The sequence below is a fragment of the Thamnophis sirtalis genome, unplaced genomic scaffold (genome assembly GCF_051295495.1).
Source record: "Thamnophis sirtalis isolate CommonGarterSnake01/CBP01778 unplaced genomic scaffold, rThaSir2_p1.2 scaffold_11, whole genome shotgun sequence".
Taxonomy (NCBI): Eukaryota; Metazoa; Chordata; class Lepidosauria; order Squamata; family Natricidae; genus Thamnophis; species Thamnophis sirtalis.
Window position 1 is genome coordinate 44,854,833 of NW_028261391.1, and position 13,248 is coordinate 44,868,080.

At 38.7% G+C, this 13,248-nt stretch overlaps 1 protein-coding gene across 3 annotated transcripts in view; it reads right to left on the minus strand.

The window, feature by feature from the left end:
• Positions 1–13,248, minus strand: part of LCOR (ligand dependent nuclear receptor corepressor) — a 92,883-nt gene that overhangs the window by 40,315 nt on the left and 39,320 nt on the right. For 2 of the 3 annotated variants that reach the window (XM_087725714.1, XM_087725715.1), the window contains exons 4-5: positions 11,670–11,802; positions 5,372–5,659 (exon numbers count right to left, since the gene is read on the minus strand). In XM_087725714.1, coding sequence (XP_087581840.1) covers positions 5,372–5,659; positions 11,670–11,802 — 421 coding nt within the window. Of the gene's footprint in view, positions 1–5,371; positions 5,660–10,058; positions 10,146–11,669; positions 11,803–13,248 lie in introns of those variants that run through there. The other variant, XM_014071120.2, reaches the window with a different exon arrangement.

Below are 13,248 nucleotides of genomic sequence, written 5' to 3' on the forward strand. Positions count from 1 at the left end.
TGCTATTGAGCTCAGCTACCGTATCTCTTTTCTGTGTAACAGATCCAGGGGGATTGGGGTGGGGAGTGCAGCAAAGGAAGGGGACCAATCTCCTCTGCACGAAAACTTTTCTCAGGACGCTGGATCTCCACTTTCTCTCTGGAAAAAGCTATTAGCATCGTTGGGATTTTGGCTAGTGAAAGAAATGTGGAATGAAAAGGAAACTTCAGAATGTGGGAGCGCCAGGTTGGGAGTCTCCCTGGAGCCTGGCACCTACCAGATTCCAAAGTTTCCTTTCCATCCTGTGCTTCTTTCAGTAGCCCAAATCCCAACGATGCCAATAGCTTTTTCCAGAGAGAAAGTGGAGATCTAGCGTCCTGAGAAAAGCCTTCATGGAGAGGAGATTGGTCCTCTTCCATCCACTCCTTCCCCCAAATCTGCCCGGATTTGTCATGCAGCAGAGATACAGTAGCTGGGCACAATAGCAGCAATAGTAATAGCACTGCATGACAGATAACGCAATAACAGCGTTTTCAGGCGGCAGTGTGATCTCGGCTTCCTGGAACCATCTGAGAAGGGACAGGTGTAAGAGGTGTAAGGCAAGGTGGCTTGCTGCTCAGCCTCCTCCTTCTCCAGACAACCAGTCAGAGGGCAGTCAGCTTCTACTCCTGGCCCGGGAGATGGATCTGGCCAGGAGCAATGCAAGTCCCATTTTTGCAATTGGGGAGGAAAAAGAGCATTTCAGGTGGCGGGTGGTTCCAGGCTGCAGGGATGGCCCGGTGCCTGAAATTCTTTATTTCCTCCCTGATTGTAAAAATGGGGCTTGTATTCCTCCTGGCCAGATCCATCTCCTGGGCCAGGAGCAGAAGCCGACTGCCCTCCGACTGGGTTGCCTGGAGAAGCGGGAGTCCAAGTGGCGAGCCACCTTGTCTTATGCCTCACCTCCTGCGCAGTGCCCACTTCACCTCCCCCTTCTCCAGACAACCCAGGCGGCTACATTCGGACGCACCCAGATTTTCACCCTCTCTTGGGGGGGGGGGGTGCATCTTATACTACGAAAAATTGAATTTACTCTTGGTAGCTGTAGCAGTTCATATTTAATGCAGTCCTTCTCACAGGTACAACTACTGAGCCAGGTACCATTTATCTTGTATCTCTATATTTTGCATTTTCTATATAATTTCAGAACAGTACATTTCTTACCACTGAACTGCATTTTGTTGGTTCAATGTTCAAGTCTATTAAGATCCTTTTGAATTCTGAGTTTGTCTTTTGAGGCATTGGCAATCCTTTGCTGACCCCAAATTTGTAATATCTGTAAATTTACTCAGCATCACTACTTCTAAGTAATTTATAAATATCTTAAAGAGCACTTGATCCATTATAAATCCTGAATTATCTTATTGCATTCCTTACTCCACTTAGATGTATATCAATTAAGGGCCACACATCAGGTACAGTTGTTCAATCAATTGCAAATTCATTTAGTAGTGGGACCACCCATCCCACATTGTTCTATTTTATTAAGAAGGTGGCTCTGATCAACTTCACTGAATGTCCTACTGACGTCTAGATACATTACATCCATAGCATTCTCTTGATCTATGGATTTAATCACTTTGTCAAAAGGGAAAAACCCATTATGATTTGTTTACTATAACCTTTATTTAAATGAAATGATGGTTATAGAAATCATATAGCTCCTTCCTAAGTGCTTGCAAATCCACTGCTTGATTCTTTTTTCTAGGATTTTCACAAGTAGTGAAACACACTTCTCTAAACTAAGTCCATGGAAAATCTCCTGGGAATGCTAAGTTAGGAATAATAACTTTTAAGAAATGCATAACTTTGTTTAAAAAAAACCTATTACAAACTAAAGAAGCAATAAGAGGGAATAATAATTATCTGAGTAATGAATCTCTACATCCACTCAAAATGCACCCTTCTATTACTGTAGTTATAAATGTCCACATCTAAGATTATGTTTGCAAGTTTTGCTTTGTGAAATAGAGTAAAAATTCAAGCTTTTCATTTTCTAACCAATTCAGATCAAAATTGTTGCTATGCTAAGTGACATCCACTCAAACCAACCACTATCTTTAGCACACTAATGAAGAAGCTTATTGCAGATTTTTTCTTACATAGCTAAGTAACACTCACAAACTTTTATACTGTCAATGTGTTCTGATCTAATAATTACTCAAACAATTGGTAGTTAAAAGAAACTCACATCATCTTAGCAATACATACTTTGCCTCTGACATCTGCAAATGGTGGGGGTGATTACTAAGTAGGCAATGACTTTTCAAGGGGTTTCATTCCAGCCTATCCATAGATAGCAAAACAATGGATAACAAAACCTTGAAAAACAATCTCTGTGCATGCACAAAAGCCCATCCTCAATTTTGTACATGTGAAAAGCACACAAAAATACTCAAAAACAGGTACATAAAGGTACATGAAATGTTTTTAGTGAATGTTTTTTTAATCAGTCACGTAACTGCAAGAAGTGAAAGAATGGATAATGATTTATTTATATAAATATATAATTTGTTAATATCACCAGATGGTCAATTAAAATCTTCAGTTTCTCTCTCAAGGAAGAGCAACAGTACATTGCTCTTAACATTCTTTCCTATCACTTTTCCTGGATCAGGTGGCCCTACTTATAGTCACTTATGTCCTTCTCGTCACTCAGCTGTATTCTTCTAATGTGCTCTACATTGAGCTGCCATTTCAAGTCTACCTGGAAGATTCAGCATGAAAGCTGAGGGCGGAGCAGGCGCTTGCGCAACCCCTCTCCAGCCAGGCAGAGCTCCATGCACTGACCTAGGGGGTATCCTGTATGTGCCAAATTGCAGGAGCTGGGGGGCGGGCAGAGTGCCACATGACTTGGTGCCTTAGGGATACTCCCTAGGTCAGTGAATGGTGCTCTGCCTGGCTGGAGAGGGGTTTGCTGGGTGGCTGCTCGTGAGCATGGTCACCTCATGGCTGTTTCGCCCCTGAGGTTGTGCCCGGCTCTTTGGGAGCCCGGTCGCAAGGGAGGAGCCGCCCGGCAACCCCAAAACAATAAGCCCTCTCCCTCTAATAAGCCTAAAGCCATATTTTGTGGGTCAAAAAATAGAAGACCCTGTTGTGTTTTCAGGGAAAAACAGTAGGAAAAGTATTTGTGGAGGATCCCATCATTGCAGGAGAGCCAACTTCAGGGACTGGAGATTCACCTCCTTCTCAGTAATGGCTTTGGAACACTGTATCACCAGATATGCAACCATCCACACCGTCCAGCATTTTCAGAGAGCTTTAAAAATGCAGGTCTTCAGGAAAGCATTTGGGAATGTGTATGACCAAGCTATTTCCAAACTGTTTCACATCAGATTAAGTAAAAAAGTAAATTGATACAATTTATAAGTTTACTATGGTATATTTCTACTGTAAGCTACTCAAGATTTTCTGAGAATTGGGTGAATATACTGTAAATTGTAACACAAACACAAAGTCTGCTTCTCTGACACTCTCCCTCAGCCTAAACTCAGCCTAAAAACTGAAGATTTTCATTATGTCCTTTCTCAAGTTCAATGTACATTCACTTGCATTTTGCTCTCAATCTAACCCAATACTCAGGAAATAAAACTTGTCTTTATCTTTATCAGTCTCCACAATATGGCATTATAACACTTGTTCTTCACATGTCTCTACCCTTGCTGCTTCTGCTTCTTCCTTGTGTTTTATTCAGCCATTTCTGGAATGTTAAAAATAGTATTCCTTAACTAGACTAGGAGTAGGAAACCATAAGTAAGGAAACATCTTACTTATGAAATTTCAAGCAAGGGTTTTCTCAATCTAAATATTCTGAAAGAAAAACATTGCTTCAACTACCTTGCACCTTTTGCCCAAAGTAAAAATAGAGAACGAAGTGATTGTCGGCTTTCTGACATTCAGACTGTCACAGGACTTAATCTCTGACCCTTCTTTAATATCAGTGTGAGACCAGTGGAAGAGATCAAGGTGCCTAGAGGCTGGAGGTATGGATGGGGAGAAACAGATTCAGGCGGAGTCCTAGAAAGACCAAGCAACTGTGGGTATTTGAATCAATGGAACAGGAGACTTTCCATCTTTAGTTCTGAATGGCATTGCACTTTGCTAGTCAAGCAATTCAAACGTCTTTCTAGACTCAGAGCTCCTACTTGGAAAAGCAATTGATAACTGTGATCAGGAAAGTGTTTACACAGATTCATCTTGTACATCAATTGCACCAGTTTCTGGATCAAGAGGGCCTTGTAACAATATTCAAACTCTGATCACTTGACATGTGGACTATTTTAATGCACTCTATGGGGAGCTGCCGCTAAAGACCAAATTGGAAGTTGCAGATGGTTCAGAATGTGATAGCATGGGGAACTATGGGCATGCCACTGTATGTCCATGTAACCGCTTTGCTTTCTGAGCTATCCTGGTTACAAGTAAGCCTCAGAATACAATTCAAGGTGCTGGTTATTATCTATAAAGCTATTCAGTGGCATAGTGTCTATCATCTGTCTTCTGTTGATGTCTGCCAATTGTATTCAATTTGATAATGTTGGCATGCATTGGATTCCATTGATTAAACAATGTCATTATAGGATCTAGGAAGTGAGCCTTTTCTGTTGCAGTGCATACCATCTGGAATAGCATCTCTCCAGAGATCTATGGCCTCTAAGATATGTACTCTTTCAAACTGTTTCACAGCGAAGAGGTGTTATGAATTTGGGCACCATACAAATTTCATCAATAAACAAATAAATTTTAAAAAATTGTTTACATGCCCAAATTTGTCATAAAAATGAAGTTTTACTTCATTCACAATTTTAAAAAACTGTTTACAAGCCCAATTTGTCATAAAAATGAAGTTTTACTTCATTCACAATTTTAAAAAATTGTTTACATGCCCAATTTGTCATAAAAATGAAGTTTTACTTTTAAAAGGAGTATAGGCAAAGCTACAGATAAATATTAATCGGGGCCAGCTACTGCATAAATATAACTATTACCATCAACATGAAAAGAAAACTATTAGATTGCAGAAGCATATGGAATGAAAAAAAATCATTATTTCTAAAGTTCAGCAGAGGTTCTGGTATTTTGAAATGTGGTTTCATCTCTGACATTACATAGATCTTCAATGCTTTCAACATTGAATGACAAGGCAGAAACAGCTTTCCCAATATAGCCATCTCATTCAAAGATTTGGGGGAAGAGAGCAGAATTTGAGATCTTATGTACCATGGGCCAATCTGCTGGGGCAACCATTTCCCAAATCTCACAATCATAACTTATTCTTCCATTCATTTAACAATTCATGATTAACATATTGTAACTACCTGCAAAAAACAAGGCAGAAATGTGGCATGCATACCTTGTTCACTAGGGTCCAACTGTGACTTTCTGACAGTGAGGTCCAAGGGTGAGTCCTGGTCAGCCATGAGAAGTTTGCTGAGCACGGGATTTTGAGCTCTTGCACCTGCAGTGGATGAGGCAACCGGAGATGCTTTCAGCAGGCTTTGGTTCTTTGTGCTATTGGGCGAACTGGAGTCCTGAGTAGAGCTAGTTTTTGAGGTATATTCAGCAGCAAATTGCCGGATCATCCGCTGCATGATCTCGCGGGCCACTAAGGGAATGTTGGGGTCTGAGACCCTGGGACTACCTAAAACACATAAAATTTGAAATAGTAATACTGAGAAAAAAAAATTAAAATCTGGATTCTATATTTATAATCTACCTCCAAATATTTTTAGATTCATGTTCAATGATTTTAAAATGCCAGCTTAAGACTGACAAATTTTTTATTGTTCACTTGATCTGGACACTCCCTGATATCCGTTGATTGTAGGTGGCTCACAGAGTAAAAACAAACAATAATATGCAATCCAGATAAAAACAATGAACAAGATGGCAAATCTGGCCAACCCTGCAAAGGGTTGCAACTACCCTAGCTTAAACTCTGAATGAAGAGCCAGGTCTTCAAAACACCCTGTAATGACAACAGAGAAGGGGGGGCACCTGGATTGGAGGAGGAATCTCATTCCACAAGGTCAGGCACATTTCTGGGATCACAATAGATGATACTGTTTAATCAAAAGGACTGAAAACTTCTATAACTCATGAGGCAATTTCACAAATATCTGACAACGTAAAGGATTTAACTGTAACTTTGGAATACAAATCTAATGACAATCTTTGTTATGATGATGGTTTAAATACTACCCTCTTAGCACAACTGAAACAAGGTAAAGGTTTCCCCGTCCAGTCATGTCCAACTCTAGGGGGCACAGTGCTCATCTTCGTTTCTTGGCCAAGAGAAACAGCATTGTCCAAAGACATTTTCTGTGGTCATGTGGTCATATCGCTATATGCCAAAGGCTCATGGGATAATGTCTCAAGCAAATCCAAAACTCTCAAGAGGGCAAATTTGGAGCGTTTTCTTCATGGATATTAACAAAGTTGAGAACTCCTTGAGAAAAAGAGACTTGATAGACACTTCAGAGAAGAAAGATTTATAAGGATAAGCTGGATGGAGTGACTTACATTTAATGAGTTAATTGGACTTAAGATGAATTTTTACAAGTCTGATATATGTAATTGAAAAAAAGCTCTGATGCAGTTTTGTGCTCATAAAGAGGGTCTGAAAATGTTTTTTATATATAAAATGCTTCAGTAATTCCTAAAGTTTGTAAAATATTATTGAATTTGAAAGTATGAATGTTAGGAAGAAATAAAAAAATATGCATTAGAAATTATTGATTTTAGAAATATTTTTAAATAAAAGTTTAACACTTGAAAATTGATGTTAAAAAGGTGTTTCCCCTTTACGGTTAAACAAGCTGAGACAGTGTAGAAAATTTTAATATAATTGATGACAGTTTATAAACACTAATAAGTATAAACAGAAATATATATCATCTCCCATAGGAAAAAAAGTAGAGATGGTTAAATTGATTGCTTTAGTCAAAGAAAAGAACATATCTAATTTTGTTTCCATTTGAAAATTGCTTCTGGATTTTGTGCTTGTGATGAAAAAAAATGAGACTTTGATTTGGTTTTGCTGATTAGATATATTTGTTGTTATAGAAATGGCTAATATACAGTACTGTGCAAAAGTTTTAGGCTGTAAACAAAGAATGCTTTCAGACATATAAATAATGATTGTTTATTTTTGTCCATTTTCAAAATGCAAAGTGAGCGAACAAAAGAAAAATCTAAATCAAATCAATACTTGGTGTAATCACCCTTTGCCTTCAAACCAGCATCAATTCTCATAGGTACACTTGCACAAAGTCAGGGATTTTGCAGGATTATAGTCAGGTGTATGATCAACCAATTATACCAAACAGGTGCTAATGATCATCAATGTCACACGTAAGTTGAAACCCAGTCATGAACTGAAACAGAAACAGCTGTGTAGGAGGCGTAAAACAGGATGAGGAACAGCCAAACTCTGCTACCAAGGTGAGGTTGTGAAAGACCGTTTCATGTCATGGCAAGATTGAACACAGCAACAAGACACAGGTAGTTATACTGCATCAACAAGGTCTCTCCCAGACAGATTTCAAAGCAGACTTGGGTTTCAAGATGTGCTGTTCAAGCTCTTTTGAAGAAGCACAAAGAAACGGGCAACGTTGAGGATCGTAGACACAGTGGTCGGCCAAGGAAACTTAGTGCAGCAGATGGAAAGACACATCAAGCTTATTACCCTTCGAAATCGGAAGATGTCCAGCAGTGCCATCAGCTCAGAATTGGCAGAAACCGGTGGGACCCAGGTACACCCATCTACTTGTCCGGAGAAGTCTGGCCAGAAGTGGTCTTCATGGAAGAGTTGCAGCCAAAAAGCCATACCTCCAACGTGGGAACAAGGCCAAGCGACTAAAGTATGCACGAAAACATAGGAACTGGGGTGCAGAAAAATGGCAGCAGGTGTTCTGGACTGATGAGTCCAAATTTGAAATATTTGGCTGTAGCAGAAGGCAGTTTGTTTGTTGAAGGGCTGGAGAGCGGTACAATAATGAGTGTCTGCAGGCAACAGTGAAGCATGGTGGAGGTACCTTGAACGTTTGGGGCTGCATTTCTGCAAATGGAGTTGGGAGATTTGGCCAGGATTAATGGTGTTCTCAATGCTGAGAAATACAGGCAGATACTTATCCATCATGCAATACCATCAGGGAGGTGTATGATTGGCCCCAAATTTATTCTGCAGCAGGACAACGATCCCAAACATACGGCCAAAGTCATTAAGAACTATCTTCAGCATAAAGAAGAACAAGAAGTACTGGAAGTGATGGCATGGCCCCCCACTGAGCCCTGATCTCAACATCATCTGGGATTACATGAAGAGACAGAAGGATGTGAGAAAGCCTACATCCACAGAAGATCTGTGGTAGTTCTCCAAGATGTTTGGAACAACCTACCAGCCGAGTTCCTTCAAAAACTGTGTGCAAGTGTACCTAGCAGAATTGCTGCTGTTTTGAAAGCAAAGGGTGGTCACACCAAATATTGATTTGATTTAGATTTTTCTTTTGTTCGCTCACTTTGCATTTTGAAAATTGACAAAAATAAACAATTATTATTTATGTTTCTGAAAGCATTCTTTGTTTACAGCATTTTTTCACACCTGCCTACAACTTTTGCACAGTACTGTATATTGTGTAAAAGTAAAAGGTTGAAGCTGAAAAGTTATTTTCTTCTACTGTGCTAAAAAGAGTCGGAAATCAACGCCTTTTTTCTTCTTCTCCTTCTTCCTTCTCCCGCCCTTAGTCTCCCAATATTTTCACTTTCTTTGTATTTTATATTCTGATAAATTAATAAAATTTTAAATAAAAAAAAGAATCTGGAAATGATTGATGGATTGAACCCTGCTGGATTGAATTAGCCAGACTTGCCCACTTAATGAGCTGTCATAAGGATAACTGACATAATATATAAGCTGTGAATACTTGAAATGTGCTAAGTAAAAGCTATTGTTATTAGTACTGGTAGTCCTCGACTTACAACCAGTCGCTTCGCAGCCATTCAAACATAAGGTACTTATGTTTGAATGGCTGCGAAAGGTACTCCAAAAGATACTTATAATCCGCATTCGAAGTTCCAACAGGCACATGACTGCATTTTGGGTTCTCGGCAAATGGGCTGCATTTATAGCCATTTGCAATTCCCATGGGTCAAGTGACCAAAATTTACAATGCTGTTTAATAGAAATGGGCGTTTACTTGCAGTTTACAGCATAAAATACCCATTGCAAACAATGGGTTTTCTTTACAAATTTCACATTCACTTAATGACTTCTGTAAAAAAAGTCAGAAAATTGGGTGATTTACAAAGTGCCTCGACTTATGACTTTCATGATATGACAGAAATGTTGGGCTCTATTATACTCATAAGTCAAGGATACTTGTAATCCTACAAATTATTTTTATTTCTTATTAACATTTAAGAGGGACATTCATTAGTGCTGCTACCTCGTAGTCAAGTTAACGTCACAATTTTGCCAAATCAATCATTTAACAATCCCATTATTTTCAGTATTTTATTTTTTACTGTTTTTTTATATACATTTATAAATTTCAACTCTGTACAACAAAATTACAGTTAAATAAACAAACATATATGTGATAAAAACATAGCAGCAATACCAGCAACAAAAACAAGTTTCATTGTATCTTGTTAAAGGCTTGAAAATACTACTAGGAATTTATCAGAAAACAAGTAAGGTGGGTCTTAAATAAGTATATATTTCAACCTCTCACATTATTATAAGCAGAACTTGGAAATACAAGTAATCCTTGCTAACTAATGGCAATTGTGACCAGAAACTGTCTCACTAAGCAACACAGTCATAAGATGCAATGTCATATGACTGTGCCAACTTATGATGGTAGCTGCAGCAGTTCTAGTTGCTGTCCTTAGGCAATCCTAACGAGGATCCCGCAGTCACAACATTGTCATTTGGAACCTCCTGACAATTTCCCCATTGACTATGCTTGTTGGAAGACAGCAGTAAAGGTTGCAAATGGAAATCATGTGAAAGTGGGATGCTGTAATGTTGTACTTACAAGCCGTTTACTGAACACCTGAATCACAATCATGTGACCATGGGAATGCTGCAACAGCTGTAACTATGAGGACCCATAACTCCTCTTCGTTGAGTGCTGTTATAACTCTGATTGGTCACTGCATGAGTGGACATTAACCAAGAATTACTTTACTTCTTTTTCAGAAAACAAAGCAGATTAAGCATTTTGGTATGCAAAATAGGAAATGCCATTTCCCCTCCCCCCCTAGTATTTTTTCCCGAAGTGTAGGAAAAATGCATGCACTTTTTTCAGAATTGAATCTTGATCCGTTGGTTGAGATGGAATTGCCTGATTCTGATGCCATGGGTTGAGAAAGAGAGACTGGCCCAAAGTTATCCAGCTAGTTTTTAGGAATAAGAACTTGCAGTTTCATGCTTTCTAGTCTGGTGCCTTAACTATTAAACCAAACTGGCTCTATGTAATACCACAAATAGACCCAAACAAATATTCAGTTTATAGTATATTTCTATTTTGTAAAAAAAAATTGCACCAGGAATTCTATGGAGTGTTTGGATGAGTAAGACCAAATCAGTTTGTGCAATATTTATTAATTTGTGAATCTGCATGCTAAAACCTCACATAATGCTATCAACTAAAACAAGGCACTTGTGGACGGATGAGGGAGGAAAGCAGGCTGTGATAAATAAGGGTCATAAATAAGAAAAGAATTTCAGTGATGGAATAACATAGGTCAGTGATAATGGAAGACAGACATAAACAATACTCAACTTTCTCTTCATCCTAGACAGGATAGATTGGGAAATTTCGGCAACTCACACATGTTCAACAGTCCATAAAAATATATGCACATTTTCATACTCCTCCATACACTAATTCAACATTCAAACAGAAAACCTTTATCCATTTCTTTATTCCTGCTCCCAAATGGCTGCTTATGCCTTGCTTTTAACTAACGAACTGGGCAATGTGGAAAAATGAACAGAAATGCAGTAACTATATTCAAGTGTTGCAAATATCCTGTGGGTTATCTATATATGCTTTATCATAAGTGAAACACAAAGGAAGTAATTTGAAGAACAAAGAAAAAGCAAAACTACAGTAGTACTTTGGTTCAGTCAAAAAATTATGTGTTCCCCGAAGATGAAGGGCAGCGTTGAAGGTTGAGACAGACAGAAACATGGTCAGGAACTACCAATTTATTCAGACATTAAATCTCTGTGATCAAATAATTTTATCCAAAAGAATTGATGAAATACGCCATACTAGGACATTGCAGAAGCTGAGAGGACAGATAAATGGGAAGACAATGGGAAGATGAGGGACAGAGATATGTCACCACATTAACACTAAGTAGTAGATGAGAGAGCAGAGGAAAGGAAGGCACTTGGAAGATCGGGGAATGTGCAGGCCAATAAAATATGCTACATTGGGTCAGAGAAAGCAGAGGAAAGAAAGAGGGGAAGGGAAGCATAGAGATTGAAAAAGTTGGAAACCAGGAAGACTATTGGGATAGCACTGACAATTGATAAGCAGAGGGGAGGCACCAAATATTTTACTATTGCAAAATAAATATTAAAAATTAATGAATTGAACCAATACATTAAATATTTCTTTTTTATTAAGTCCAACCTTTTCGATAAAAGACTTCATGGAGGAATTCTTCTGCTTGCCTCTCAAACCAAGTGATCTTTGTTTGCTCTTGTTTAAGCAGAGCGTGATGCCCAACTTCCAATGCTGGATCATCCAGACTGACGAAATGTTCCTGTGAAAACATTTAACAAAAGAATAAAAACAAAATACTGCTTCTCATTGTTAAATTTAATAAAACAACCACAATACTATTCCCATAGTCAAGCATTTATTATGCAAGTATACATATCAGTTTCACTGTTTGAGTTGCTATGTTACTACACAACTTCTATCAACTTACTAAAATCATTTCTAGATGAAGGTGTTCTATCTCTAATATCTAGGATGGACAACCTGTGCCACTAAGGCAGAATGCAAACCAGATCATAACATCATTAATTCAATTCCCATTCCCTATGCTAGGCTAGGTATACTATACTATACTATTGGTAGTCCTAGACAAATGACTACAATTTCTGTTGTTAAGCAAGACAGATTTTAAGGGAATTTTGCCCCATTTTATGATCCTTCTTGCCACAGTTAAGTCATGCCACAGTTAAGTCAAGAGTAAGGTTCTACATTTAGGTAAGAAAAGCAAAATGCATAGGTACAGTATAGGTGGTACCTTGCTCAACAGTAGTAACTGTGAAAGGGATCTTGGAGTCCTAGTGGACAACCATTTAAATATGGGCCAGCAGTGTGCAGCAGCTGCCAAAAAAGCCAACACAGTTCTAGGCTGCATAAACAGAGGGATAGAATCAAGATCATGTGAAGTGTTAATGCCACTTTATAATGCCTTGGTAAGGCCATGCTTGGAATACTGCATTCAGTTTTGGTCACCACGATGTAGAAAAGATGTGGAGACTCTAGAAAGAGTGCAGAAAACGGCAACAAAGATGATTAGGGGAGACTAAAACATATGAAGAACGGTTGCAGGAATTGGGTATGTCTAGTTTAATAGAAAGAAGGACTACGGGAGACATGATAGCAGTGTTCCAATCTCAGGGGTTGCCACAAAGAAGAGGGAGTCAAGCTATTCCCCAAGGCACCTAAGGGTAGAACAAGAAGCAATGGGTGGAAACTAATCAAGGAGAGAAGCAACTTAGAACTGAGGAGAAATTTCCTGACAGAACAATAAATCAATGCAACAGCTTGCCTCCAGAAGTTGTGAATGCCTCAACACTGGAAGACTTTAAGAAGATGTTGGATAGCCATTTGTCTGAAACGGTATAGGGTTTCCTGCCTAGGCAGGGGGTTGGACTAGAAGACCTCCAAGGTCTCTTCCAACTCTGCTATTGTATTTATGTGATCAACATTTGGGACGTTCTGAAAACCAAAGCCATTGGTTGTTAAGTAAATCTGGCTTCCCCATTGACTTTGCTTTTCAGAATGTCCCAAAAGGTGATCATATGACACTGCAATAACAGTTCTTATTGTCAGGAAATTTCTTATTTCCAGGTAATTTCCCACTAATTGCTTCTTGTCCTAAAGAGAAGCACCTCCTCCTATTTCTAAACTACTGAATTAAAACATTACTTTGATTTTAAAAAGTTGTTTGATCATCACAAGATAGTACCAA